At 46.3% G+C, this 17,595-nt stretch overlaps 2 protein-coding genes and 1 long non-coding RNA gene across 4 annotated transcripts; all 3 read left to right on the top strand.

Moving 5' to 3' along the window:
* Nucleotides 1-492: 492 nt before the first annotated feature.
* On the top strand, nucleotides 493-6,180 carry LOC112897485 (lysine-specific demethylase JMJ30-like). Of its 2 annotated transcripts, none has more exons than XM_025965787.1 (7): nucleotides 493-1,309; nucleotides 2,069-2,278; nucleotides 2,814-2,942; nucleotides 3,033-3,176; nucleotides 4,407-4,499; nucleotides 5,252-5,330; nucleotides 6,026-6,180. In XM_025965787.1, the coding sequence occupies exons 1-7, from the start codon at nucleotides 860-862 to the stop codon at nucleotides 6,088-6,090; spliced, it is 1,170 nt and encodes a 389-aa protein (XP_025821572.1). In that variant the 5' UTR covers nucleotides 493-859; the 3' UTR covers nucleotides 6,091-6,180. The 2 variants fall into 2 exon arrangements, with proteins under 2 accessions (XP_025821572.1, XP_025821571.1); XM_025965786.1 differs by having other exon boundaries at nucleotides 5,252-5,368.
* Nucleotides 6,181-8,028: 1,848 nt separating this feature from the next.
* Nucleotides 8,029-8,842, top strand: LOC112898040. Its single transcript, XR_003229820.1, has 3 exons — nucleotides 8,029-8,420; nucleotides 8,519-8,615; nucleotides 8,737-8,842. It is a non-coding gene; the product is annotated as an uncharacterized LOC112898040 (long non-coding RNA).
* A 1,831-nt stretch (nucleotides 8,843-10,673) lies between these two features.
* LOC112898344 (pentatricopeptide repeat-containing protein DOT4, chloroplastic-like) lies at nucleotides 10,674-12,710 on the top strand. The gene is made up of 2 exons (XM_025966677.1): nucleotides 10,674-11,740; nucleotides 12,563-12,710. The coding sequence occupies exons 1-2, from the start codon at nucleotides 10,674-10,676 to the stop codon at nucleotides 12,708-12,710; spliced, it is 1,215 nt and encodes a 404-aa protein (XP_025822462.1).
* Nucleotides 12,711-17,595: the final 4,885 nt, after the last annotated feature.

Here is a 17,595-nt window from a genome sequence, read left to right as displayed (position 1 = left end):
GGCGCGGGAGGTGACATAACCGCTCGACAGGTGGTGCCCGGCGTGACGTGGAAGAATAGCCGGCCACGACGCACCCGGCACACGCAGGCTCCTTCACGTCGCCGTCCCCAAAATATCTCTCGCCGCCGACTGAACCTGCATGGAGCATCCGCCTGATTTTTCCTTTTAGCACTGCACTACGCGATGCTTACGTTGGTGAATATCCTTCTGATTAAGGAGGGAAATATCCTTGTGAACATCCTAGTACACGTGGGAAATTCAAGCTTGACTCATAGAGAAATTTTCTTTGGAACACTGAAACCTGCTCAGTCCCACAGGCCCAGTAGTACAACTGAAAATGTCTTTGGAAAAAAGTACAATTGAAAATAACACCGACCAAAGTGACACGTAGGACACGTGTTAACAAGCAATTTGCCCCTCTAACCACCACAGCAGTGTGACGGAGCACCTCCCCGACAGAGCTCTGACGGGGCGCCTCCGGAAATATCTCCCTCCTCCGCCTCCTTTGTCTTTTCTATCTACTCTTCCACAGGACCAAGTCACCAATCGGCTTCTGAACCTTCCGGAACCTACCAGAACCATCTTTTCTTCGCAGGGGCCCTCCAGCCTCTAGCTCGCAACGCACCGTCGCCGACTCTCGCTTCGTAGCCGTTGACGCCAAAATATCTCCGGCAAAAATATCTCACCCGAACCGCGATGGCACAGCCGTAAATGCCCCCGCCGGGCACCCCCCCGTCGCCCCGTCGACTCGTCGAGAACGGCTCTTCACTCCCTCGGGTCGGTCGGGTACCCCCAGGAAATATCTGTCGCAGAGGCCTTTTCGCTTTTGAATTCCGCAGGCACCGACCACCCCCGACGGATGGCCACCGGCGGCGGGGAGAAGCGGGCGGCGCTGCTGCGGCGGATCACGGAGGAGGGCGGCTTCGTGTTCGTGGCGTCCGCGGAGAAGGCGGCCGCGGGGGACGTCCGCGCGGCCGAGGCGGCGCGGGAGATGGCGTGGGAGCAGCTGCACTCGGCGCCCCGGGACGAGGTGGGCGACGCGTGGCGGGACGCCTACGCGCTCGCCTGCCTCCACGTGGCCGCCCTCCGCGGTGCCGGCGGCGACGACGACCGGCGCGCCGCGCTCCAGGCTCTCGACATGGGCCTCATCATGGGCGGGGGGCTCCTCCGCGCGGAGCTCGAGGACGCCATCGCCAGGGTCGTCGCCGACCGCCGCGGCGGCCGCGACGGGGACTGTGAGGCGGCCTCCGCGGCGGGGGACGTGGAGAGGTGGAAGGAAGGGATCGCGGGGGACCAAGACCTTGCCGATGTGAGTACCCTCAGCCGCCTGTCGCCTTACTGCGATCTCGCATCTGCTCGTGTGGATTGGGTCGTGGAAATGTAGTGCTACATAGAGTTGATTTTGAATGGCGTTATCAGTGACATTGGTCTGGAATTGTTATTCCAAGTGGTTCGGTTACCGTTCTTATTTCCTTCGCAAACGTGCACTGACCCACCAGTGTTTCATCTCAATGCTGTGTGCATCTAGCAGTCGGCGTTTGTTCATGTTTGACGAATGCATCCAAGGCGCCTAATGCTGTGCTATCGTGCCTTTGTAGGTCCGTGCACTAACTTTAATTGGTCTTACAGGTGCCTCAGTTTTTATCAGGCTAGTCATTTTCACAGGAGCGGAGAACATGCCAGCTATTCGGTAGAGAGAAATTTCAGGGCCTTCTTGATTAATCCAGGTTTAGATACCCAAGCAGCACAGTCACATTTCTTTTATGTCAGTGGACAATTAGAGCATCTTGTCCGGATTAGCTGGTCATATTGTTTTGTCGGAGTACTTCATTGCCTCCTTTCTCTGAATTTGTTGGTGTTCCGTCCTAAGTTACCACTCCTAAAAGATATTTTTAACCCTTTCCAACTCGGTATTTCTCCACAACGCTTGCCATGTGCATTGATTCTTTTTGGGCAAATTTATTCACTAACTTTCTCCTTTGTGTGATTAAATTTGACCAAGATAGTGGCCGAATGATGAATTTAATCTGCCATATCTACAGCGGCTTTTTATGATAATTTGTTTCAGGTACTCAAACTTCTACCAGTGAAGTCCCTATCACGTAAGAAAATTGAGAGGCGATCATGCATTCCTTTGGAGGCATTTATACGTGATTACTTTATATGTGAGTCCCCTGTTATACTCAGTGGCTGCATTGATCATTGGCCTGCAAGGACAAAATGGAAGGACATAAAATACCTAGAGAGGATAGCTGGAGATCGTACTATTCCTGTTGAGGTGACTACTTACACTTTTCGACATTGATAACTGACATGTAGAATTGCAAATAAATTTCTGTTATTTGGGGTGGGGTGGGGGCACATAGTAAACTTCATCCATTTGTTTTTTGAAACTGTTAATCTTGTATGTTTTTCTTCATATGTTAATCATCAGTCCTGAGAACTCACCATGCTTCTGCTTACAGTGATTCCTTTACAATCTAGTATGGAAAAAAAGGACGAGTGTGGATCTAAATTCTTTAATGCCTCATTATTAGAAGCTGCTTGAATTTTCAGATTAGCTAATTTGGCATCGCCAATCATCTTTATTAAATTTTCTTGTATTTATGCAATTTGCAAAGATATGCAGAGCCTTTATTTTCCACTGATTGCAAATCCTGTCCATAAGAAATTGCTGCTTCACATAGAGCCTGGACTATATCTTGGTTTGGATTGAGATCGGTCTACTTTCCGGTAGAATATTGTAGTGTTCTTCCTTCAGCATTTGGTGATATATCATCCATGTTGTTCGCTCATAAGGAATGATGTGACAGGTTGGGAAAAATTATGCTTGTACTGAGTGGAAACAGGAGCTTATCACATTTTCTCAATTTCTTGAGAGGATGTGGTCGAGTGATTCAGCAAACCTGACATATCTAGCACAGCATCCATTGTTTGACCAGGTGATAACTTGTGTAACAGCTTGACATATGAATCTACTGTCTTAGCAATTACTTACCTAGCTATTGGATGTTACTCATATCATTTGACAGTTAAAGGAGCTCCGTGAAGACATTACAGTTCCTGAGTACTGTTCTGCTGGCGGTGGCGAACTCCAGTCAATTAGCGCTTGGTTCGGCCCTAATGGGACCCTGACCCCACTGCATCATGACCTACATCACAACCTTTTTGCTCAGGTATGACACAAATTCTCTGTTTACACCCTCTTTGCTCATGTCTATATTCTTGATTTATGCGTGTTGGTTACATTGAATAAAACATATCTCGACCAACCTAGGAGGAAATAGGTGGCTCTTTAATTAAGAAGAATTAGGCACCTAAATTTACGTTGACATCCTCGATCAGCTGTTGGTCAATCAATATTAACTATTTAACATGACATGTTTAAGAAGTCCCCCATTTATTTGTTGTATGGATACCCATGTGCTACTACTATTTTCTTATTACTATTGCTTTTGTGATATTGTGGTGTTGTTGCTCTAGCCCCAATTCTGTTTAGTGTGGAGATTTGGATTCATAAACAAGAAATACTTCCAGCAACCCTGCTGCTTTCAGCAGTCCATTCAGTCAAGTTTTACAGAAACCACTGTTCACATTTAGTAAGGTTAAACATAAAATTGGGCCTTTTAGCCAATTCTTACATTAACTATTGTTTTCATTTTATTTGCTTAAACTTAAATGAAAGCCCTTGATACAAACAAGAAGCCATAGGAAAAATATGGTTTAACCCTTTCTATCGTTTCAATACGTGTACAATTATTTGCTGGGCACACAGACATACTGGAGAAGGGCATCCTTCGCATGTTTCCTTTTGGTCGGAGCCAAGTTACTTTCACGCCACCAAACCCTGTAACTGAGTCAAAGGTCATTTAATTTTTGGTTTGACTTTGGAAAGTAACATTTGTGTGTTCAACAAGCCAAACTGACTGCATGATTGTTGTTTGCCCTGTTGCTATGCTACATCAAATCGCGTTTTTCTCAATGGTGATGAAAACATCTTGCTGATTATTTGAGTGCCCATAGGAAAGTTGTCCTTCCATCATTCATGTTTTGGCACTTCTGCCCTAATGGAATGTATTATTTTTCTCTTAAAGGCCAGGTCCTTCGCTTATTGTTTGGTACCCACTACCCACCATGATGTATTGGCCATGTTCTCATATTTTGCTTTAGTTTGACTTGTAACAAAAAGACCAGCACTTTTGTGCCTATCTTAATTGGTTATGGTGATAATAAAGATATCCATAACCTATAGTAACTTATTTGGAACTATAGATGTTCTTGTTCTGTTAGTTATTTGAATTGACTCTGATTGGTGCTTGTTTTGAAGTGCTGAGTGACATATTTTGTGTAGATTAAGATCCTAAATCAGTTGATGTATTTGGTTGTTACTTGTTACTTGTTGGCAGGTTTTGGGAAGGAAATATTTTAGACTTTATCCTGCTTCTGTATCTGTGGAACTGTACCCTCAGACAGAGACAATGCTAAGCAATACTAGTCAGGTGAGTAGTCCATTTTAAACATGTACATTACATATGGAATAGAAGTTTTTTCGAGATCAATGGTGTTTGCGTGCTAAAGTGACATGAATAACAAAGCTCGATTGGATGCCGAAAATGCTGGAAGCTTACCTTATTGTCCATAACTATTGTGTTTCTTGCTTTTAAAAGTTTCTGAACCTGTAACAAATATGCTATGACCTTTGAACAACCCTGATGTCAAGATTCTGAAAATACAGTGATTTCTTTATAGTTCTGGGAATGAGTAACTAGGCTAAGCAAAGTGAGGTAAGTAACCTGTACCTGTTTTAAACGATCACTATATAGATGGAACCCTTTTCCAGATCAATGTTGCTTGTATGCTAAAGGGACATATGACTCTAAAACTTAATTGGATGCCAAAAGCAAAGGTAGCACTTTACCTTGTTGTCCATAAGTATGCTGTTGCCAGCTCCAAATATGCTACTTGATGATGAGATTTTGAAAATAGGGTTAGCTATTCTTTTAATAATTCTGGGAATACAGTGAATATGCCAACCAAGCATACGACTAGTGATGGTGCCAGATTTTTTTCCTGAGCGCCTCTGGTCAACCTTTCTTTATGGGAATTCCCCTGTTCAACTTCGCTTGGTAACAACCCAAATCAATTATCAGTCTGCGATCCTATAGCTTTGTACTGTCAATAAGGTTTATTGAGTTCTGTTACAAACCAAGTTGATCTGCATGTGATTTATTGTGCTAACCTGTCTTAACAGGTAGATCTTGACAACTTTGACGAAAAGGAATTCCCGAAGGCAGCAGATCTTGAATTCATGGATGGCATATTGGAGGAAGGTGACCTGCTTTACATTCCACCAAAATGGTGGCATTACGTGAGATCTCTTTCTATTAGCTTTTCTGTTAGCTTCTGGTGGCGAACGTCACATCTTCCTTCAGGATGTTCATAATACCATTGTTTTGATCGTCCATGATGTTTCTATCATCGGATTGGTAGAGACTTGGTAAAACCTCATTAAGCCCATGTTTCCTGATCCACTGGCATGTGGGTATGGCCTCACCACGCTGATGTATATTGTAAGATTGTGTATATTGCGTGCGATGTATTGCATTGAGCCTCTAGGGCGAATATATAGGAGTGCATAGCTTGGAGGGCAAGAAGCCTCTCCTAGAGTTAAGGAAGGTTATCCCGGGATTACAATCAATCCTAAACTAACCATATCTGGAGTTGCCTAATGTACTAACATATATCATTGTTTTCACGGCAGTGATTTAAATTGTTAGCTGCAATCATACTAAGTTACTATCAGATACTAGTGTGTTTGTTTTACCCTGAACTGATGACCTAACTATGTTCCCTAATCGATTTAATTTTTCTTTTTCGAGTAGAAGGGATCACTAGTGCTTAGTCTGTCATTGACGTAAATGTTATGTTTGTCTTTACCCCTGCGAGATAGGCAACCAAGAATGGTTTTTGTAACTCCTGTTCTTACTTTGAATGCATCTCATGTCTGCTCCTTGATGTCTTTCAGATGAGCTATGGAGCAGATCATTTGTTTTACTTGGCTGTGGATTTAACTTCTGTAATTATTTATGATAGAGCACTAACTGCTAACTGTACTGTCCATAATAAGTACTCAAAACATTTTTGGTGATGATATAAGCATGTATTTTGTTCCCCAACCAAGTTTCATAATTTTTGGAGAAAATATGGGTATTATTAATTTTCAAATTTTATAAAGTGACAAAGTAAACTAAAGTGTAAGGTATACAAACGTTTGAATTTATCCTTCCAAATTTGCATGTGGTACGTCAATATACGAGTAGACTTGAATATATGTTTGTTTATAATTTAAATATTATTTTTACAACACATGTAGTTGATATGCGATGTAATTCCATTAAATAGGTAGAAACATATTCAAATTCCATTAAATAGACTTGAATATATTTAAACAATATTAGATATATTTTAAAGATTGAAATGATTACTAGAGATAAATCATATAGTCTTGAGCCTCCCGAAATGTTTTGGGATTTTAATTAAGGTATTGTTTTTGAGCTACGTTGTGAGTGTCATTATCATAGTTGATTAACTTGTGTGCCAAATTCCTTGTGAGTTCCACATAAACCAACAAAGAAATTGAAATTTCCCTGTGAGTTCCACGGAACCTGCAAGGAAATAGCAACTTTTCTGTCAGTTGATCGAACCGACAAGGAAATTAGTGAGTCTTTGTGGTACCGTAAAAAAAAATTGCTCAGCACACTAAGGAAATTTCGGTTTCCAGCAGTGAAAAGCAGCCTGCTTGTGCCTATACAGGATCACTGTGTTCTCGTTTGCAATTGTGTTAAGCAAGGTAATGTCATGCTGATACTCCTGAAAAAGAAACAAAAGGACAATTGACCGAGCAAAGAGCATGCTCATACGGTTAATTAATTGCCTAAGCAAAGAGCATTTGACATGCCTTAGGTTGAGCATCACACACTTAGTTCAGCGCCATTTGGAGGATGGAGGGTTTATGGCACATTGTCAATCATATTACTTTACAGCTGACAACAATCCCTAAATCCTACACCCTTCAAGTAATGCAAAATTCATCCCTAGCAACAGCATAAAGAAATGTTTTTTTTTTTGCACAATCCAAAAAGCACATACGAGCAGTACAATTCGTTGAACATGGGCATTCCTTAGATTAAGCATCCGGCAAGTTCCTATGCCATCTGGTGGTTCTAGAGTTTAGGGCCCATTAGCAATGTGTTATAGTATAATGACACCAAACCTAAAGTTACCACGGGATGCATTATTCATCATTGACAACTTGAATAAAGAACCGAAAAAATATGAATAAAGAACTGAAAAAAGTTGGCCCAACTGTATCACGTATTGTCTATTAATTGGTTTGTTGCTTTCAAATATTAGTATTACAAAATAAAAAGGCACGTAATCTCTGTTAACAGAAAGCTATATGATTTTGCAATCAATCAGTTTGAAGGATCAATAAAGCAAACTAACATGAGTAATTAGCTATATCAGCAAAAAAGGAGAAAGGGAAAATTCACACTTACCTATCTCAATCCATGCTACCCCCCAAAGCTGTTTGATGCTGGTGCTTAAAAAGCACAGGCTTCATTATGGGATTGGATTCATTAAGTGCTACTTGTAATGCACTATAATTTTTTTTGCAGCCCGTAGCAACGCACGGGCACGAACTTAGTCTATGTCTAGATCAGTGGGAAATTAGTGAGATTGAAACAATTATTAAAGACAGTATGGTCATTTCTCAACAATACTAATCGTTTAAAAAAACTTGATGCAAGTTACTATGCAGCTGCTGCCACATAATTTTCCGGAAGTTCCACCTCGCAATTTACTTCAATTGTTCAATGCTTTCTGTTTCCCAAGAAGGTGAGGCAAACTTTAATCAACCAAATAAACTTTCCTCCATATATTAAAATCAAAAGTATGCCAGCGAATGCAACATACTAGTAGTTAATAATAATAAGAGGAATAAGCTATCTATTTGTTGTCTACATATCATGTGTTTAGTATTTATAAACAACAGCTGTCTACATTGTTTTGCATAATCTGAGGCGTTCTCAAAAGGTGACCGATGTGATTGTGGCGAGCATCTTGATAAGAACATGAACCGAAGGCCCGCTGTGTGTTTGAATGGGCACCTGCCGATGAAGCTTGCACCCCTGAATGGGCCTAGACCATATTTCATCAACGTACCCTTTGCACCCAACTGCAGCCCATTAGGAAGCCACTTCGTTTAGTGTGGCCGAGGCCCACGGAAGTAGCACGTTGAGATCTTGCTACGCCCTTCCCCTCCCTTCCCTCTCCCTCTTCTCTTCTGCCCGCCGCCATTCTGCTCTGGCGCTGTGGAGCGCCGCGGAGCCCTTTCCCTTCCCGACCTCGCGCCTCAGGTCCGGCGCTTGTGGATCTGCCTCGCCTTGGTCATATATTTCATCGCAAGCCAAATCCTTTTCTTTTGCTTATCTTTCTTATCTGTGGTATTTGTTAGGCTTTTGTGATGCCATCTTGGTTTTGAAGACATCTACGCAGGTTGAGAACTCCTATATTGATCGATCGCAGGACAGGACGCGCAGTCGACTTTGGAGGTACTCGTTTCCCCTTCCTCACAATTCCTGGATCTTGGTATCTGCTGCTTAAATCGAGGGGGTTGCCTCCAACAAATTCCCCCTTTTCCCTTCTCTGCTAACAATTCCCCATTTCCCCCAGCTTTGAAGATCGGCCAGTATGTCTCCATCCATCGAGTCGACGATTGGCTTCTCGCGGCGGTTTCTTAATCTGATTGTGGGCAACCGTACTCCTGGTGTCAAATCGCGTGTCAAATCGCTATGTTGCTTCGACCTGATGGACCAGCAGTTGTTCTATCCAGAAATACCCTCACAGTCACCAAACGTTAACGCAGAGGAGAAGATTACGCCGAAGTCGCTTTGGCCCTTTATGATGGACAGTATTGGGCTTCCCCACTCGAGCTTCAACTTTCGTGCTTCAGCTCTCAACGACCAATGGAAGATCGACTGCTTCCCCGCTTGCGGGGCACGAGGGAGTTTTTTTAAAAAAAAAGATAAAAAAAATTAAATTTGAAAAAGAGGTGCCGTTTTGAAAATTTTCGGAAAATGGATGCCTCCCGCTCAATCAACGGGCGGGAGGCGTGGCGCCGGCGACCTCCCGCCCGTTGGATGGACGGGAGGTCCGAAAATTTTTCCCAGGCCCCTCCTGAGGGCCTCTTCGCGAATAAGAAAAGTTTCTTATTCGCGAAGAGCCCCCTGAGGCATCCCGCCTGTCCGTCGGGCGGGATGCGTCCTGCCCGCCCAACGGGCGGGAAGTTCCTATTTTCTTATTTTCTTATTTTCTGTTCGAATTCTTGTTTTACATACTATTTTAAATTCATACTTTTTTCAAATACAAGATTTATTCGCTATACTTTTTTGTATACATATTAAATATTAATTCAATTTTACGAAAAAGATTACTGTATCTAAAACTCGTATGAAGATGGTTAAACGATAACGTTTTGCAACGTAGAATCCAAATATTACGATAATACGATACATCAACCCATTAAAAATAAAATAGTATCATACAAAAACAGTTTAAATATATAGAGTCCACCGAATCAGGAGTATCTACCCCGCCTGTCCCGGACCTCGCGCTGTCTTCGTCCTCTCCCCTAGTCTTATGCCGTCGGCGTATGTGGCCCTCCGAGTACGTGAATGCATCTGGAGCATGGTGAGGACGAGGCGGAGGAGGTGCTGGGGTGAACAGGTCATCCTGGGACCATCTTTAAAAAATATTAATATTAGTTAATATACACTAATCACATGCTTAATACCGTCATTAGCCGGTGGCCACCTGCATCTCGGAAGCCTGGCCCGTGGAAACGGACTCCATTCTTGTTTCCCGCGAGCCAACCCTCGTTCTTGCATGTGCAGAGTCAGGCTTAGCTTGATCTCCAAGCAACCAGACACCTGCAGGCTTCATCGGGAGAGCCTGAAAGTTGCTCATGCTCTTGCTGCGTTGGGACGTATGTGCCCTCAGAAAGTCGACCTTGTATGGAATGGCTGTCCTAGTTGTGTTGAGGACTTGGTGGCCAGCGAAAAGCTCTTTTCTTCGGAAAAAAAAAAAGACTTTGCATGCAGCCATACGCACCAAAAAAAAAAATCAGGCGTGTAATCCCTGTAGGGATTCTTGGCCCAATATACAAACGGGCCGGCAGCCCAATGCACAGCTCAGCTCGCAGGATCGCATAGGCCCAAAATCTCTTTTCCCACTGAATTAAAGTCCCGTGACCAAATTACCCAGATTCGCCATTGTTTTTTTCTCATGGCTGTTCGCTCGAAAATAAATAAAATATTATTCTCAAACATGGAAATAGAACGAAAAGAAAGTGACTGGTCGGTGGTTACTTATCTTATCCTTTCCCATTCCCTCCTGCTCGATTCCTCCCTGCTTCCCCCCTCGGCCCTCGTCTCTCCCCCGCGCGGCCGCCGCCCGCGCTACCCGCTCTCTCCTGCCGCTTCTGAGCACTGGGGCGGCGGAGCGCGACGCCGCACCGGTGCCCTCTGCATCCAACCAAGCAAACCCAAACCAGCATGAAGAAGAAAGCCACGGCATTTCGCGACAGGTTTTGAACTCCCGCCCCCGTTTCCATGACGACGCCTCCGCTCTCCACCATTTCCACCCACCACCGCGCCCCGCCGCCATGGCCGCCTTCCAAGAACGCCACCAACCCACGGATGGAGATCCGGTGCGGCGTGCTCGCGCCGCCGGCCGGTCAAGCCCTGCAGACGGCCGCTGCTGCTCCAGGTCCAAGGAGCACCAGTTGCCCGCCCAACCGGGTCCCGAGCTCCGACGTGAACCTGCAAATTCAGCGCCTCTGTCGGGCGGGCGACCTCGCGGAGGCCGTGAGGCTGCTGGGCTCCGACGGCGTTGATGTGCGGGGCTACTGCGCGGCCATCCAGCTCTGCGGGGAGGAGAGGTCTCTGGAGGCTGGGAGGAGAGCGCATGCCGTGGTGCGCGCATCTGGTGGTGGAACGGGTGGGATTGGGAGCGTTCTCGGGAAGAGGCTAGTGCTAATGTACCTCAAATGCGGCGACCTGGGGAGTGCGAGAGGGGCGTTTGATGAAATGCCACCTCAGGTCGCCGATGTCCGTGTCTGGACTTCGCTGATGAGCGCGTACGCGAAGGCTGGTGACTTTGGAGAAGGCGTTCTGCTGTTTAGGCAGATGCACTGCTGTGGGGTTGGTCCGGATGCGCACGCCGTTTCCTGTGTTCTGAAGTGCATTGCCAGTTTGGGCAGCATCATGGACGGCGAGGTGGTTCATGGGTTACTTGCAAAGTTGGGTCTTGGGGCAGAATGTGCGGTTGCTAATGCTCTCATCGCGTTGTACTCAAGGTGTGGCTGGATGGAGGATGCGATGCAGGTATTTGAGAGTATGCATCCCAGAGATGCCATTTCTTGGAATTCCATGATTAGCGGTTGCTTTTCAAATGGATGGCATGGAAGGGCTGTTGATCTTTTCAGCAAAATGTGGTCTGAGGGTTTGGAGATCAGTTCGGTGACAATGGTCAGTGTTTTGCCTGCTTGTGCGGAGTTAGGCTATGATCTTGTTGGGAAAGTCGTGCATGGATACTCTGTGAAATCTGGATTGCTCTGGGAGCTTCAATCTTTAGAGGGAGGAATAGATGATGTTCTTGGATCCAAACTGGTATTCTTGTATGTGAAATGTGGTGATATGGCCTCTGCAAGAAGGGTGTTTGATGTGATGTCATCAAAAAGTAACTTGCACGTGTGGAATCTGTTAATCGGTGGCTATGCAAAGGCTGGTGAATTTCAAGAAAGCCTCTTACTTTTTGAGCAAATGCATGGGCTTGGCATTACCCCAGATGAACACACCATTTCGTGCCAGGATTTGTATCATTGTAGATTACGGAGTACTGCCGTATGTATGTGCCCTCGATCCCGACGTTGCTAGCTTCTCGACGACACACCGAAACGTCGAAATTAGTTCGTGCGCCGCTGCCACGTGGCGTGTCCCTATCCACGTTGGCCTCGGCGTCGGAAACGCTTCTCGTACGTCAAGGAGCACGTACGAGCGCTGCTTAGCCGCGATCCCCTGCCGCCGCATGCATCAGCCGCTGGTTGTCAATAAGAAAGCTGCAGGATGATGAACGGCAGGCATCTTATTAGCTTGGCTCGATCTTGCGCGCACCACGAGGCGGTACATATGGTGCGCGTTGGTCCCTGGCGACAGTTGCCGGTAGGGGATGGCGTCGCAGATCGAGGTGCGTGGTTTAGTTTTGTCCAAGAAGGGCGAGGCGAACACCACCTCCTAGCTTGTTCCACGTACACCGACGCATTCCTTGCTTGCTCGCCGGGGACGCTCCAACTCCAACGGAGAAGCTTCAAGATCTGCTCGCCGCGGCCGACCGCTATGCGCTGGACCGCCTGAAGCTCCTGTGTGCCAGGAAGCTGTGGGATCGATGATGTGTCCGCTGATACGATTGGTGCTACTTTGGCCTGTGCCGAAACGTACAGCTGCCCGGAGCTGAGGAAGAAGTGCGTCGACTTCTTTGCGGACGAGAAGAACTTCAAGAAGGCCGTGCTGACCGATGGTTTTGCTCAGCTGGTGCAGAAGTTCCCGTCGATTCTCGGTGAGCTCAGGGTGAAGGTCGTCGGGGCATAGGGACATTCATTCATATGTGGTCATGCGATGCAATTCTATTCTGCGGCTCCTCAGTAGTTCTATCTGTACCTGATGAAGTTAGTCCTCGTATTTTCAGTTTCAGACTACAATTGTATCGTCATCCAATCGTCTGAACTTTTACTATCCATCCATCCAGTTAACAATTCGACCAATGATGAAGTCGTTATGCATCTGATGATTCTCTTTGTGCCACTACCATGCTGACGCTGCAATCTGCAAAGCCTTTGTATTATACTGCTATGTCTGTTCTCTCTCAAGAATTGGTTTGCATGCGATTCTTTGTTTACATGAGTGAAACCTGCTTGCGGACTCGCGCGCTCAGAGTCTGAACAAAAATGCGAACTCACGGTCAGACGTAGCAGGCCGGGACGGGACCTTCCGTGACTTCCCCAGATTTTCTTGGGCCTCGTGTGCCTCGACAGAGAAGCTGGGGCGCAGCCCATGCGCTAGTTTCCGCCGCCCTTCGTGAGCGGGAGACACCCGCGGCCCGTGTCCTGGGGCACCTGCCTGGCCCCACCCACCGCGGCTGCCGCGAACATCCTGATTCGGAACACGTCAAGGAAGGGATTGCTCGCTACTCTCGTTTTTACTTTTGCCACGATAATCTTTGACCGGCGGAGAGAATTCGAGCACCGTCCTGTTCACGCAGGAACAGAGCCTGCCTGCCCCTGCACGGGGGCCGTGCAACTCTACAGCCACGTTGAAACATTTTGATGCCGTTACTTTCTCATCCAACGCTTGGTGCAAGAATCGTAGTAGGAGACTAGTAGTACAAGACAGTGACGAGAGAGGCATGGCGGGGTAGGTGGTGGAGCGGCGGGCCCCCGCTGCTCGTCGTCGCGTCGATCCCGGCGCGAGGAGGGCCGCCGCCGGAGCCGTCGTGTATTGCGAGTGCAGAATCTAGCATGCAGCTGGTGCAACGCCGACGAACTGAACGCGACGGCGTTGGCGCATGCGCGTGTAGACTTATCCGTCCAGAGAGCCGGCCACGTGTCGAGATTGTTACGTGCTGCTACATCCAGCCGGCGCGAAGAGATCGAGTAGTTCGGCGAGAGGCCGCGGGCGCAGCCAGGTTCCACGAGTTTTTTTCTTTTTTTGAGAGAGAGAGGTAGCTAGGCAAGTAAAACGATCGAGCTGACCAGATCATCGGCGTATCCTCCAGCGGACGTGGAAGACGACGGTAACGTGCGCGCACTCGACCGACGTGATGGTCAGCTGCACGTGTCATCACCGTCTTCGTAATCATCATCAGGGTGTCGTGCGTGCTGAATAAGAAACCCCCCGTGATTGACTAGCGACCAGGGAGATGCGCAGGAATAAATAAACAATGCACCGTACCTTTCCTCCCCCTGATGACCGCCAAGTGTGGATCTGCGGATGATTTTGATTAATTGGAGGCATGGCGGTTCTTGGTGGTGGTTGGTCCTGCTAGACTTCATGTGTGCAATGCAATATATACTATATACACAATATAATATATATATATAGTGCAGTGCAATATACATGATCACATCAGGTGCATTGAGGCCGGCCGCTACGATATTATTCTTCGAATAACGTATTTTTCTATACGCATGCACGCCAGCAGGGGTGGATCCAGGGGGTGCAGGGGGCTGGAGCCCCCTACTATCCAACAACTCCATTGGCGGCAAAGGGGAAGGAGAAGGAGGAGAGAGGGGAAAAGAAGAAGAAAAGAGAAAGAAGAAGAGAAGATGGGAGGAAGAAAAAGGAGGGAGCCCTCCTAAGCCTAAAACCTGCCTCCGCCACTGCATGCCAGATAATATGGACGTCCCGTTGACAAAATCTTCTCATAGCAGCAAAATTGAAGAAAGAGATGCCGTATCACATCGTGCAACAAAAGATACCTCTAAAGTAGAACTAGGGACGTCGGCACTAATACACGTCAGCTATTCGTTACTTATCATAGACATGTCTAAGAAAAATATATCCGGGACAGCATCGCAGATGCGCACAGATCCGTTTGTTCAATGCGTATCTCTAATGAGTCGCATATTATAGGCGCGTTTATTTGAGACACGTCTGTGGTATTCTGGGTGAATTTTTACTCTCAGCACTGACCTGCTGCAGTGATTTTTGTTACGCCGCCAGTATCGTTGCTCGCCGTTTCCATTCCTCCTCTCGCCGATTCCGCTCCTCCTCACCACCAATTCCACTCCTCGCTGTGGTTCGCTGTGATTTTGGGAAAGACATCTAATCATCTTATATCATGTAAATTGGAATTATTAGGTTACAATTGATATGAGTGTGCTACTTAAATGCGATGATATTCCATGTGAGATCGAGAACTGCAAATACCTTGTCATGAATTGTGTTTCTTGCTCATGTGAGGGTATTTTACTGAAATTTAGTTTGTTCTTGCTTAATGAAGTCATGTCTCAATTCATTTTAGTATATGAGTTGGTAGAATTATGAAAATTAAAGGAGAGAAGAATTACATCTCTTTCCTTAAACATGCACCAATACTATTTAAGATTATCGTACCTTTTCTTAAACATGTCGCCCGGCCGGCCTCGACCCCAACGGCTGTGAGCTCTGCAGCACCTCCTACCTAGCATGCAGTCACTAGAGCTAGCCGTCGTGGTCGGGCGGCGGCGCCCCCGGCGTGAGGAGGCCGCCGGAGCCGACCTGTATATATGCGAGTGCAGAAACTAGCGTGCAACGCCAACAGCGACGGCGTGGCACATGCGCGTGTAGACTTATCCGTCCAGGGAGCCGGCCACGTGTCGAGATCGTTACGTGCTACGTCCAAACCGGTACGGTGCAGCCGGCGCGAAGGGGTCGTTTTCGACGAGCGAGAGGGCCCCGCGCGCAGCCAGGCAGTGGGTACTGTACCACAACTTTTTCCCTTTTTGAGAGGAAGGCGAGTACTGTACCACGACTTGACCGGATCACAGCAGCGTCTATATCCTCCAGCTGACGTGGAAGACCGAAGACGACGGTTACGATCCATCCCGGTTAGTTCCTGCAAATGTCATGTCTCTGCACGTGCAGGGTCAAAACGGTCCCCAAAAGGGCAAGTCAGAGGAGACGTATACGATATTAGTCGATCGAGCTGATTGGTCAACGACCTGCCGAATACGAAACCGAGAATCATCTCCATGATTGACTAGCGAGCGATTAGTTGGTGAAGGTCGTCGGCGACGTACGTGATCGCAGCGGCAAGCTAAGTGAGACGTGCAGAGATAAATAAACAAAGCACCTTCCCCCCACTGGCTGGCTGATGACATGCCAAGCGTGGCTCTGGGGATTTGATTAGCAATCGGCAGGCATGGCGCTTCTTGGCGGTGGTTGGCCTTGGACTTTATGTGTCTCTTCTTGATCTCGTCGTTCTTCTTCGTGTCCTTGTTGGGAACTACTAACCATATTGTATTGTATACTCTCTCTATGCAATGCAACGATTTTTTCTTGTTGAAAATATGTAATGCAATAGTGTATATGATGACTAATGTGACTATAGTTCGTTGCCGCCGGATTATGGATGGACGTTTATTTACATTTTTTTATTTCCCCCGGCCTAGTGACGCCATACAGTTCTTCCAATTTAATTTTTTTGCATTTAATATACGCGTGCAAGTTTGAAGAACTCTACGTTGACAATTTCTTTTTCTTTTTCTTTCTTTGGAGCAACTTGACAGTAGCTCTACCTTTCACCAATTCTTTCCAGCGGACGAACATGGCGCGCATGCTGATTTTTTTGTGTGAGGAAAACAGCAGGAGCACTGCTATATCATTTAAGAGAGTAAGCAAGCAAAAGTTTTGATTACATAAATATATAAACTAGGAAACTCAAAGAACTCAACATAACAAAGGTACTTACTAATCATGGAAAGAAACAGCCTCCACCCACTCTCCAAGAGCTCTCTTGCGTAGCATGATCTCCCGCTTGATCTCTTCTTCTACCTGAGCCAGTGTTGCCATCAGGTTGCTATGCCCGGTGAAGAACCTGGAGGATCACAGAGACCGGTTGTCGGTGATGGAGGGACGGTTGGTGTGCCACGTCTTTGATCTGATCAGCGACAAGGACGGTTGGTGATGTGACGATCAGAGAGATTGAAGAGACGATTATTATTGTTATTCCACGATGAGATTAGACTACTCTATCTGGTCTCTACACAATGAAATTGTTAGGGCAGTCCTAACCCTCCAACTCAACTGGTTTCTATAGTATTAAATACGTTGCCATGCAAAAAAAAGCTGAGGTGACAGAAGAGTTAACGAGAAGAGAAGAAAAAATATGAAGAAACCATATCTATGCGAAAACCAAGATAAAAAAAGTGACGATAGGGGAGAAAAGAGAGAAGAGATATAATTGGATAACAATTTATTTTGAAGACCATGGCAAGTATAGAAACTAATATCTTATGTTATCTTATATTGGAATTGCGCTTAGTCCACGATGCCGAATCGAACCAGGCTAGTATCTTATGTTATCTTATGTTGGAATTGCGCTTAGTCCACGATGCCGAATCGAACCAGGCTAGCTAAGCTAGCTAGCCTCTACCGTATCTCTTGTCTTTTGTTTTATTTGACGCGTCGTGCATGCATGTCTGCATGCTGACCTCTCAATCGCATTGCAATTGCATGGTTCTAGCTAGATGACCATGGCAGAAAATTTAACTTTTATCTGCATGCAGTGACCTAGCTACTACATGCTAAGCTATCGTCTCACACAACGACACGGAAACGAACGGGACTCTCCAAGCACGTTAGCAGCGCGCCAACGTACCCAAGGTTCCCGTCGACGTTGCACACCATTCAACGCATCTGGAAGCAATGATGTACGCCTTTTTTCCAGACTTTTGTTTCACGCAGAGCTAAACGATTGGGCAAATAGACAATAGTA

The sequence above is a fragment of the Panicum hallii genome, chromosome 6 (assembly GCF_002211085.1).
Source record: "Panicum hallii strain FIL2 chromosome 6, PHallii_v3.1, whole genome shotgun sequence".
NCBI classification, from domain to species: Eukaryota; Viridiplantae; Streptophyta; class Magnoliopsida; order Poales; family Poaceae; genus Panicum; species Panicum hallii.
This window is presented reverse-complemented; position numbering and strand designations above follow the sequence as displayed.

Coding starts and splice junctions, on each gene's coding strand:
- LOC112897485 (XM_025965786.1), top strand. CDS start 860: ATGGCCACCGGCGGCGGGGAGAAGCGGGCGGCGCTGCTGCGGCGGATC. Junction 1,310..2,068: donor GGGACCAAGACCTTGCCGAT/GTGAGTACCCTC, acceptor AATTTGTTTCAG/GTACTCAAACTTCTACCAGT. Junction 3,177..4,406: donor ATCACAACCTTTTTGCTCAG/GTATGACACAAA, acceptor ACTTGTTGGCAG/GTTTTGGGAAGGAAATATTT.
- LOC112898344 (XM_025966677.1), top strand. CDS start 10,674: ATGACGACGCCTCCGCTCTCCACCATTTCCACCCACCACCGCGCCCCG. Junction 11,741..12,562: donor GGATCCAAACTGGTATTCTT/GTATGTGAAATG, acceptor CGAAACGTACAG/CTGCCCGGAGCTGAGGAAGA.